At 42.0% G+C, this 12581-nt stretch overlaps 1 protein-coding gene across 2 annotated transcripts in view; it reads right to left on the minus strand.

Moving 5' to 3' along the window:
- Nucleotides 1-12581, minus strand: part of CREBBP (CREB binding protein) — a 132133-nt gene that overhangs the window by 13102 nt on the left and 106450 nt on the right. For both annotated transcript variants that reach the window (XM_060031649.1, XM_060031650.1), the window contains 4 exons: nucleotides 7079-7159; nucleotides 5226-5282; nucleotides 2427-2504; nucleotides 2032-2099 (listed from right to left, as the gene is read on the minus strand). In XM_060031649.1, coding sequence (XP_059887632.1) covers nucleotides 2032-2099; nucleotides 2427-2504; nucleotides 5226-5282; nucleotides 7079-7159 — 284 coding nt within the window. The remainder of the gene's footprint in view (nucleotides 1-2031; nucleotides 2100-2426; nucleotides 2505-5225; nucleotides 5283-7078; nucleotides 7160-12581) is intronic.

Consider the following 12581-nt stretch of genomic DNA (forward strand, 5'->3'; position numbering starts at 1 on the left):
GCCCATCGTGCTGCAGCGGACGGCCCTGTACATGCCTTTAGGCACACGAGCAAATATCTTTGTAGGAGACATGCGTCAAGGTGGAACTGCTGAGTCTAAAAATGGACATTTTAAATTGTACCCCACCATGTATATTTTTGGCCACGGTGCATGATGGGAGCCTTATATTTCCCTTTATGTGATCAAATCCTTCAGCCTTTTGCTTTCTGACCTCTGGGCTGTATCTTTTTTAGGAAGGTTTTTCATAACTGAACACAGTAAAAACACTCTCTTTCTCTGACCTCCAAAGCATTTGTAGTTGTTACTTTTCGCCCCTTTAGCCACCCGAGTTGCGTTGTGCATGTGGCGTATAATGGGGAGGTGGTTTTGGGTGGATAGTCAGTTGTTTAGTATCACTCTCTGACCAGCAGCTGGAAGATATTTTCAATGCAGTCGTCCCTCCGTACCCACAAGGGACTGGTTCCAGGAACCCCTCAGACACCAGAATCCAAGGATGCTGAAGTTCCTGACATACAGTGGTGCAGTACAGAAGGCCCTCTGTACCCACAGGTCCCACATGCGTGGACACGGAGGGCCCACTGCACTAAGTCTTGGCAAACTTAGTGGCAACCTCTCTTTTGTGACCGACAGACACTTGCAGAGATGATGCAAATCAAAAACCCAGGGGAGACACACCACTTCTAAGGTCCTTTTCTGTAAGTGAGGGTTCTACATCTTTGAAGCTCATTTGCCGAAGGTCCACATATCCCTCTCCACCATTCTCTGGACACTAGGGGAGGGTGGGGGCTGGGCCAGCTCTCAGGTTCTCCTACCCACCCCCCCCACCTCTACCCTTCTCTCTTCTGGCCGCAACTGCTCTTCTCTTGAAGCCTAACTCTCCTGGCAATTTCTGTTTTGGTCACCAAAGCTCTGGCCCAGGAGATTGATTCTAAGTAGCTGACTGCTTTAGTGACATCACTCAGAATGGATCCTTTAAAGTAGGGGTTCTCACCTGCACGCCCCCAACCCAGGACACCTGGTAATGTATGAAGACATTTCTGACAGCCACCATTCATGGGGGTGGGGTGGGGCAGGGAGTGTTACCAGCATTTAGTGGGCAGCAGCCTGCTGCTAAAATTCTAATTAAGCACAAGACAGCCCCCATAACAAAGACGTTTCTGGCCCAAATGTCAGTATGCATCAGAAACCCTGATCTAAAGAGAAATATTATAATAGCTGGTGAATTCATCAATATTTCAAAAGATTTTATAAGAGTGGGTTTAAGTGATAGGAAAACTGTGGATTTTGGTAATGACACAGTTTGAACGTGAATTAACGCTGACTTGGAAGGCTTCAGAGGGGCTTCTTCCTTGCCTGCCACCCTTCCCTCCTGCCCACGGACCTCCCCCTCCATCCCATCTCTCTTCTACTCCAGCTCCTCAGGTGGCCCGGCTCTTTCTGGGGAGTCCTAAGCGGTGTGCTAGTTGTTGCCTATCCTACTGGAGAGAAGTGAGAGCAGCGGCCGAGTTGACAAAGACGACACACTGTACACTTCTGAAAAGTGTCATCTCTAAAAAAGTGAAGACTACCTATGAAAAGTTACTCCTATAGCAACAGGGCGCTCTCTCTGCTCCTCGCAGACACCAGCAGCCGCTCCTAATGCGGCAGTGACACACCCAACCAGCCCTCGTGCAGACCAGGCTCCTGCCAGTCCTGGTGATGTTGGCTGATTCCCAGAGGGCCCCAGAGGGTCACTCTTCACAACAGCAGGGCCCACACCTACTGATGGGCAAACAGCCGCCCCCGCAGGTGCCCAGGGCTGAGCGTGCCCAGGATGTGTGTGTGTTATTTCTAAGCTACTTGAGAAGGATCTGCTGACAGATTTTCTCTCTCAGAATTCACAAAGTTTACTGTATGTGTTTTAGATGAAAGTTTCTAAACTTTCATCTAAAACACAGACTGATCATAAAGTTGACTTTCATATAAAGATCAAGGCAAATGATTCTCTTCAAGGGTAAGACAAAAAAATACAAAAACCCTTCCACAACTTACTCTTAGCACTGAATTTGTTTTCTTTACGAGTTCTGCCCGTTTTCTTCAAGCAGTTGTCACACACAAAGCTGCAAAAAAAATAATGGGTGTGATCAGATTATATAAAACAGTATATGTTGCCAAACCAGTGAAATGCAGCATTAAAATACTTCGCTGGCAATTAAAATCGCATCATTATACAAAAGTGAAGAGGCAGACTGCTTTGATTCTACAATTCCCAAAGCGGGCAAACACTTAAGACTTAAATTTAGAACAAACTGCCATCCATCTAATTGCCGGATTCTTGCTGACAACAATGAATGAAATGCAGTAGCAGCCAGCATCCTCCCCTCTACTCTGTGCATAACTGCTTTCCCTTTCCCGAGATCACAGGAAATCACCAGGAAATTACTCACCCTGAAGGCCAAATGATATCATAGTGGAGAACACAAATCTGATGCATCTTCCGGCCACACTCCTTGCAATCAACGAAACTAGAAGACAAAGAAACTGCACTGTGACACACGGAGCCACATACATAATGGAGCTTCTACAGAGCCTGTGTGGTGTGCTCACACCTCATCCCCTTGATGACTTCAAGAATCTGCAGCATTAATGCATCTCTTGACTAATTGAGCCGTATTTTAAAAAATGCATCAGTACGATATTTTCTATAGGAAAGACTGACTTTCGCCCTTTCTTTGTACAAATGCCTCTTTCCTCTCTTCTCCCAATCTGCTTTGCAACTGTAAGTGAACATTTATTTCTAAAAATTGTTATGACGAAGGCCTATTTTACAGGTCAGTATTTCTGATATTACTACAGATTTTCAAAACCAGTGCTTGCTCTAGATGACTGCACATACCTAAATGGACTTAAATAAAAGAGAACAATACTGTCAGTGTTACAAACCCTTGCTCTTAAGCCCAGGTGCAGGAAACGTCTGCTGAGTCAGTTACAAGGGTGGGAAATGACGGCCTTTCTTAAAGTAAACACTAGAGAAGTTGGGATGCACCATGCCACCTGCCCCCTGCACAGCTTCCGCCATAGCTCACCTGGGCCCTGTCACCTCACCTAGGAAACTTAATCGCCAACATGCTTGAAGGTCAAAACCTATTTTTTCACCCATGCCCTTAAAGCCACCACAACTTATACCCTGTGGAAGGCTGAGGGGCTAGAAAGTACCACATTTCTCCAAACGGTCCTGGGTCCCGGCTCTTCCTATCATGCTAGATGCCAGTCCCCATAACCTGACGCCTGCTCTCACTACTGCTGCTCGAGTCCCCGGCCCCTGACCACCCTAACTGCCCTTGCTGAGCAAGCCTTCCACCACAGATCGAGCCCAATCCAGCTTCTCTGTCCCTGCTCTGTCGGAGGAGAAAAGGACACACACAGGCAGACTGTGCAGAATGGCAGTGACCCTCATCGGCCATCCTCAGTACTCTCTGCTGTCCTGCCCCAGCTGCTGCCCTTCCCAGCACACACAGGAGGGAATCCAGCACCCTCTGCCCCCTTGTCCTACGGGGCTCCATCCATACTCCCTACATGCCCTGCACTTGAGCTCACCTGCAGTGCTGCTGAACATCCCATGTCCTTTCATGTCTTTGTGTCTAGAATGCTCTGCCCACCACCCCCAACACCTGCTTCCAAATGAGTGTCACCTTCTCCACTGGGCCAGGGTCCCCCACTCTGGACTACCTTACTGCCTCCTGCTGCCTATGCTACGATCCGTCTGTCCTACTGGAAGACAAATGGCTGGAGGACAGACCCCCTTTATCCATCTGTGTCTTCCCCACTGCCTGGCAACTACTGCTTCAATGTAACGTATTCTGAAATTGAAAAGTGAGTATAGCAACTAACATAACATTGTAAATACTCCAGTATAAAACAAAACTTTGGGGGGACTTCCCTGGTTGCTCAGTGGTTAAGACTCTGCACTCCCAATGCAGGGGGCCTGGGTTCAATCCCTGGTCAGGAAACTAGATCCCACACGCATGCCGCAACTAAGAGTTTGCATGCCACAAATAAGGAGCCCACGAGCTGCAACTAAGGAGCCCACCTGCTGCAACTAAGGAGTCTGTGAGCCACCAACTAAGGAGACCACCTGCCACAACTAAGACCCAGCATGACTAAATAAATAAATATTTAAAAAATAAATAAATAAAATTAAAAAATTTAAAAAACTGAATATAAATCACAGGGAAACAGGAAAACTGTCAGGGAGGACACAATGTGAACAGGGAGACGGCTAGTCAGGACCAACAATCCACTGACACTAGAGACTAAAGAGACAGGGAGCAGCCTCCTCATGCACCAGGCACTTTGCTAAGTAATCAACGTGCTCCCCCCGCAACCTGGGCACACCCGGCAGGAGAGACTAAGTCAGCTCTCAATGGGAAGTGGAGTCTGTGTCTTCCGTTGGAAGCTCGGAAGTTGAGCCAAGGGAGGGGAGAACCTGTTTCTCAGCTCTGGATGCACCACAGCCACATTTACCAAACTCCCAACAGTGCTGGAGCCTGTGCTCACCAAGCAACCCTGGACGGGCGTTCACCACAGTGACAGAACAAAATGGGCATCTCCACACACTGGGGTGCCTTCAGAACTCAGCTTTGGGTACCGGGGAGGAGCCACCACATGGAAGGAGCTCTGAGGCCTCTTTAAGGGGTAATTACAAAGCAAAATTTACATACTGAGTATTCTCACTGATCACTGGAAGAAAGGAAATTATCTGACAACGACCTTTGAAAATATACCATACCAAAGATGGTGACAAGAACATACAACACTGGGCTTCTCATTATTTATTTTTAAAAAGTGGTTTCTAAGAGTTTTTCTTTCTGAAATTTCCCTTTAAATGATACTAGCACCCCTCCACCAAATATTCCTACCTTTAGTCTCTAAAGATTCACACTAAATGGCTTCTTAAAGACAACGATGATGAAGTTATTACAGAGATTCTAACAGAGCCAAAACATCCATCTAATCTTACATTAAAGGGTGTTAAAATTCAGTAGCTGGACAGCATGCTACAGAGACATACATCTTTTGTGTGAGTTAAAACAGAATCCACATCTGAAATAACTTCACACAAAAAATTCCGCCCATGGTAATATATTTATTTCCAGTGTCTTCTCCCACAGCCCAACAATAAGGAGGAAATTTCCTCATCTGAAACTAAAACCTAAAAGTCAGAAAGAAAATAGCTGTATACTCACGGTTCAGGATCTAAGGTATCATTTTTCTTCTTTTCAAATTGATCCTTTGAAATTGTCCTTGTTTTTTTGGGGAGGGGGGAAAGGAAAAATGTTAATTAACTAAATTTATCTGTTGAGTATAAACTATAGGGTCTCTGGGATATTATTTTGTAACTAGTTCTTCACATAAAAAGTAAAATGATGGTCAGCTGAAATCTCAAGTAGATGTAATAATGGCATGAACATACAACATTTAATTCTATAGAAAGCACTACCTTTTATTTTTCTCTGCCTTACTTGGAATATTTCCTCCAAACTATCATCAGCACTTATTACAAGATTTAATTTAAGGCTAGTCAAAATACACTGGCAAAATTATGTTGAGATTCAAACCTGTTAATTTCCAATCAAATCTGTATGGTGAATGACTGCTGAATTTGACCAACACTGGTATTTTCAATTCTTCTAATTACAATATTCCTTCATTGACACAAGTCAGCATGTACTTGGGGATATTTTACTTATTCTTAAAGGGCTGAGTATTTCATTTTTGTGGTACTTTTATTAGTGTATATGTGAATTACTTGATTCACAGAATTATACAATCCAATTATTAATCACATAATTGGACTAAAGAATTAAATTGACAAGGGACAGAAAAATTGAATATGTAGAATTTCTGTTATTTTCGTTTATGTATCTTACAGGCAGGTATGGTTTGTTGTGCGATTGAATAAAGTAAACTTGAGTTGCAGAGTAAGTGTCCAACAGTGCTGGAAACTGCTTCAGTGGGAAGCCTTTTTGCCTTTGGGGGGACAGTCACACAGTAGACTCCCCAGAGTGGCAGGAATCATGGCAGAGTAGGGAGAAAAGAAAGACCACAAAACGCTGGCAGTCCTAGGCAGCTATGGTGGCTGGCAGGTTTTTAGGTATCTCAAGCATGTAAATGAGTTGACCATCCAATCTGTGGATTTGCTTTTGCTTTTTTTTTTTTTTTTTTTGTGGTACGTGGGCCTCTCACCGTTGTGGCCTCTCCCGCTGTGGAGCACAGGCTCCGGACGCGCAGGCTCAGCGGCCATGGCTCACGGGCACAGCCACTCCGTGGCATGTGGGATCTTCCTGGACTGGGGCACGAACCCGTGTCCCCTGCATTGGCAGGCAGACTCTCAACCACTGCGCCACCAGGGAAGCCCTGCTTTTGCTTTTTTCTCACCACATTCTGGCCATTTGCCTACTCAAAAGTAACTCCATCAGAGGATAAGCATCAGGGAGGAAATGGTGAACTCAGTGAGGGAATGAACGAACTAACTCATGCCTGTCCATGCTGGAGCTGTGAGCAAGAGTCCAACCTCCAGAGAGGAAGGAGATACAGGTACTCGCTGGGGTCTCACCACCTGGGTTCTGTTACCTCTGCAACTTAAAGGACAGAGGTTTCAGTGGAAGATCAACTAAATGCTACAGACGGGGTATACACACAAGACTCATTTTTGCTACTGCCAGTTAGTTCTGTGACAAGGGTTACCTGGTTTCTTAGGTGTAACTGAAAATTTATAACCTTCCCAAATGGAAGTTGACAGCCACTAGGAAAAAGCAAGTGTTTTAGAAGAAGAGATAGAGCAAGGTCAAGAGAGACCACTGCACTGCAGTGGGGGCTACAGCATCACGGTCTCAAGCAGAGGGAAGAATGTGCAAGGGGCGCTGGGATTCAGCTACAACAGCTACATTGTAAAATATGAATGTGGGTATAAGTAATATGAAAAATACACTATAAAAAAGTCACAGTGGGTGGCAGTGGTGCTTCCCTTTTAATCACATATGAGAACAAAACAACAATTCAGAGTCACCCCCGGGAGAAATGACAGGATGGTACTTACGTCTGGGGTTGTGAAGGGTCGTCACCCAGGGTAACATTCTCCCCCTGGATCTCTGTGAAACACTTCTCACAGAAATGATACCTGTCAGCAAGAAGGCCATACTTGGGTGAACTGGTCCATCATAACACACAGCCACCCAAGCAACGAAGCCACCAATCAGAGCAGGGCAGATCACCACGACGAAGGGGGGGCGTTGTTGGTTGATTGATGGGTCAGTGAGGACAATGAAAGGAACAGGGGCAGGTGGGGAAGGGCAGGATTAGAGAACAGGGAAGGGAACAAATAGCACAGACATAAAGGTAAGACACAAACACCAAGACAACACAGAGCAGAAAGCCAAGGCAAAGCATTGATTAGCATTCGGTCTCATTGCACACATCCCAGGCCATCATCACTAACAACGGGTTCGTCCAGCTCCAAGATGCAAATGTTTTCAAGGAGTTGTTAATACTAGAATTGCAAGGAGCCTAATTTTAGGAGTTTGGATTTTGTTATTACTTAGAGAAAACCAGATATAACTACAGGTTTTGAGATGGAAAAAATTTACTTTGAATAAAACAGTCTGACAAAAGGCCTTAAAAAAGCAATTTAAACTGAAAGAGCTTTTTTTCAAAATGGAAAATTTATGCTTGACAGCAATTCATAGATTTTATTTCCGGTATTAAGCCAGATCTTTAAAGGTATGAAAATGTTGAGCACTCAGAACTGGTTTTAATTTTCTCCTGTTACTTTTCACATGTTAATCACTCAGTTAATTGGGTTACAATAGAAATGAAACCAAATCCATATTCTAGACAAACATTTAACAGAAATGCAATCAGGGTCAAAGACTTTCCAGCCATTTATCAGTAAGACTATACAGAGAAAAACTGTGATATATTGTATAAACAATACAATATATGTAAATCCATGAACAGTCTTAAAATTCAATTCTAAGCTTCAATTTAAACTTTTTGGTATTGGAACCAATCATTCATCAATCTGAGATACTCAGTGATTTCTCTAACTTGGGGACAATCCAAGTTAAGCAAATTTAGAGACTTAATCTTTAAAGCACAATCTGCATTTGAGAAATTATCCATCACCCCAATTTCTTATAGTATAGAGCCTGGGCTCAAGCTATCAAATAAGAACAGTTAAAATAAAAACTATTAAATGTTTGGAAAGGACACAAATGAGAAATCAACAAAAATGCTGGCTGATGCTGCATAAACAAGATGGGCACAAAGGAATACTGTAGAAGTAAACAAGCCGAATGAGGTGAATTACACAAGCAAAAGGGATGAGTATAAGGTACGACGGCAGCACAATAAAATGCGGTTTTAGTGCTCAAAACTACATCTACAAGATGCCAAGAGGATTAGTGTTGAAGACACTGTGACGAAACTTGGAGCGCCACACTGAACCACATGGGCAGAAGGAGATGCGGCAGCTTGCAGCTACACACAGACACAGACACACACGCACACAAACACACATGCGCGCATGGCTACAAACAACTGAGATTCAGGCCACTGCCTGGCCAGTTTATTCTTCATTACCACTAAAATAGGTCCCCACAAGTTCTAATTCTAATCTTAATTAAACACATTGAGCATTCTGTCTGCTATATTTCACTGACTAAACACACATAGTGAATTAAAAGTATAAAACTTTAGAGCATGCACACATCTCAAGATTATTCAATTTTTCATATTTGTTGATGAGGAACATGACAGATTCACTGTGTGTAGCAACTGGATTAATAAGAGTTTCTTGCTGGGACCAGTTTATTTAGAATTAATTCAATCAACAAAGTCTGCCAAGATTAAAAACTGACCAGGAACAAACAGGTTAACACTGCTGTTTTTAAAAATACTTATCTCTTTCTCTGAATGAACTACAGTAATATTCTGGCTATTCACTATTTTGTAAATATTTTTATGGAGGCTTGAAATCATGTAGTAAAAGGAATCTCCATGTGTAGAAGGGCATGATCATCACTGGCAAGAAAGAATTACACTATAGAAACTATAAACCAATTAAGCAGCAATCAGAACAATATGCAAAAAAAAAGATACCCCTTCAACGCCAAATTGCTTCCTTTTAAAAAATGAATGAAAGTGTTCCAATTTATTATGATCAAACTCAGCCACTGTGCGCTAGCTCAAAGAGGACTACGGAACACACTGTGAAATGAAATTGCCACGGTAATTACATGTGAGTCTAAACGGTTTTAAAATCCTGGACAAACTAAACTCTTAGCTTTTATGCAAGCAGGACATCAAGCCTAGCAACATCTGGGGAACAAGGATCATAAACCCATCATTTTCCACTGGAGGAAACTGGCCCAGAGTGAAGCACTGATGGCTGAATGGCAGCCCCTGGGGTGGCTGCAGAAACCTACGCCCTCTGTGTATAACTAACTTCCATTCCCAAGAACCTCAGGGTCAGAAACTGGTAGGGACAGAGTGTCTGTCCCAGAGCAAGGCCAGAGATGTCAGAGAATCGAATCTGTTCAGGTGTAAGGGGAAAGGGAGGGGCCCTGGCCTCCCTTTAGCTCCCTTCTGATATGATGATAGCCCACCCATCTAGTCAAGTAGGCTGAAACCACTCTGGTAATCAGTGGGTGACAGATGTTAATGTCAGACTTGCCCCTATCGTATACCTAGTCCAAACTTTATTCATCCTGGAAATACATAATGGTTCAGAGATTCACTTTTCAACCGTAAGAGCCTAGATGACCTTCTGCCTTACGTGAAGGAAGCAGTCTGATGAATATGGAATTATAAAGGAGAAACACTTTACATAATCTGATGATGATGTACATCTGGGTACCTAAAGTTAGCACAATGTAACTGCAGAGTTCATCTGTAAGGGTAATCTAATGTATGGAGTAAATTTTCAAATGCAGATTGTTGTAAGTACCATATCAGTATATAAAAATAACTTGGATAATAGATAATATCTATTCTTATCTATCAATAATAAACTGTTAAAGTTATAGAACAGTTTTCCCAACATGACTTACTTTCAAAATTTCAAAGTGTGGAAACAAGTGAAAATGTAACCATATACTAGCTTATCTATTAGTTTCACTTGTTTAAACGGTCTGTAGAATTTCCTACTCTAAGTGCCCAGTTTAGGACTATAAGTACCAAAACAATTATTCAAAAGAACACCATGGTGTTCATCAACAGTCAAGGTTGAGAATGAAAATGTAAGTAGTTGAAATGTCTATCGCAGAATTAGACCACTGCTTTCACAGACTCACAACGTGGTATCTCTTCCAGTTCTGTATTCCAGGAAGCACACCTTGTAAGATTCAGCTGAGGAGCAGTATATGCTCACACTCATTTAAAATGTATTATGCGTAAAAGAGAACTCCTTTATTTATGCTTCTACTCTTAAGGAAAATATATTACTTTTGCTCAATAAAAATTAAGTCCTATATAGAAGTAATATTGGACATTTCAGAACTTTTAAAACAATCCTTTGTTTGCACCCCATCAACAACCTCCTCTGAGGAGGCAGTAGTGCACACTGATGCCATCCATTCTATCGAACTTGAATTGCTCTCAAGTGAAATACGGCCGAAATCTATGCAAGTCAGCCGAGGCAGGGTCCAAAGAACCCAGGAACAGTGAAAAGCAACAATGAAAAGGCCCCCAAACTTAAGAGATGATGGTAAGCAATCTGCTGTCTGCTCTTCCTTCTAGACCCAAACTGTGTTGGGTACTTAGCAGTGGGGGCATTTTTCAGGGTATAGTTAATTTTAACCTGTTCTCTTAAAATTTCATAGCTGTATTTTGCACCTAACAGTTTCCAAAGCATTGTCTCATTGGAGACTGACAACTAAGGGTGTCAGGAAAGGTGTTACTATGCCCATGTCATGGACAAGAAGGTTAAGCTTGATACATTACAGAATGTGCAAAAGAGCATGGGGCTAAAACTGTAAATGGAGGGGCCAGAACCTCCAGAACAACACTTGTCACTATAGGAAAGATTCCATTTGGGCCACAGTATCATTTCAAACTTTTAGTTTTAAAATGCCTCTATCAATAGAAGAGCATGCAAAGACAGAAAATGAATTCCAAATGTTAAAATATTTTTAGCAGGACAGTTGTGCCGGCTGCACTTCCAGTAGAGGTGCCTGTCCAGGGACACCCATCTTTCCCCTCAAACCAGCACTTCACTAAGATAAGTGAGCTGGACAAGGCTTAGAAATCTTGTCTTAAGATATTTTTAGGTCAACAGTTCTTTTTTTTTAAAAATAGGATTTTGATGAGAGTCGTTAATTACCTTGAATATGTTTTTTTTAAATTTTATTATTTTTTTTAATTTTAATTTTTTTGGCCGCACTGCATGGCTTGCAGGATTTTAGTTCCCCAACCAGGGATTGAACCCAGGCCATCGCAGTGAAAGTGCTGAGTCCTAACCACTGGACTGCCAGGGAATTCCCTAGATATTTTTTAAAAATTAAAATAATTAAAAAAAACATAATTGGAAGAAAAGTAACTGCAACATTCCAAATTATTCAGGCCTCTGCATGTACCTTTGAAAAAATAAAAACTTATTTTCCTCAAAGTATTAGAACATATGTAATTACTATAAGCAAACAAGATAAAAATAATCAAAACATCAAACCCTAAAGCTGACATTTAATACTTGAACCTAAAAACAAAGAACAGGCATGAAGCCTCATCTTGGTCACGTAAAGAATTTAGTTGCCAATTCATAGAATGAAGGCAATGTAATTGAATTTGACAAAGAATTACAACCTATGTTTCAAGGCAGGATGCCCTCATGCTATGGCAACACGCAGTCACTTAAAGCAATGGATACAAAGTAGCTTAATTTTCAAAACAACCCTCCAAACCAGGAAGTTGTAATTAGGTAAGGGAATCAACAACAAAAATTATTTTCATTCTTCCTCTACTTAAGATAGGAGATCTATTCTTTAGCCATCTCCACATTTCAAGAGAATAGAAAATACTTCAAAAGCATACCTACCACTCACTAACCCCAAAAAGGCCACCTCATGAAGGGAGTCATTCTTAAACTCAATGAAAACACCGATCTCATTCTTACTGTGCTACTGATTAAAAAGAAAAAGTCTATGGTTTAAAATTTTTAAATGAATTAGAGCAAACACAAGTCTTTCCATCAGACTGTACAGGCCAAATTAGCTAGGCAAATATTTACACACAGATTGGTAAAATACAATGTTTCAACTTTATTACCTTAAAAAAGGCAGTCAACCTTTGTTAGAGTTACTCTCCACTTCAGACTCTTTCTCATATGGTTACATTTTGGCTTAACACATGTACTTGATCCAACTAGTGCAGCAAGCAGTTTTGAGCTTAAAATTTTATACTATACAAGCATGCTTTTAAGTTAAGAGACCATGGGCCTATCTGAGTGACTGAGAAACAATGAAATTTTGGCCCTTTTTACTGAAACTTCAGGAGAGAAATAATGAAATGTACCCAAGCTACAATCAGACGAGCATGCCTCGTCCTAA

The sequence above is a fragment of the Delphinus delphis genome, chromosome 15 (assembly GCF_949987515.2).
Source record: "Delphinus delphis chromosome 15, mDelDel1.2, whole genome shotgun sequence".
NCBI classification, from domain to species: Eukaryota; Metazoa; Chordata; class Mammalia; order Artiodactyla; family Delphinidae; genus Delphinus; species Delphinus delphis.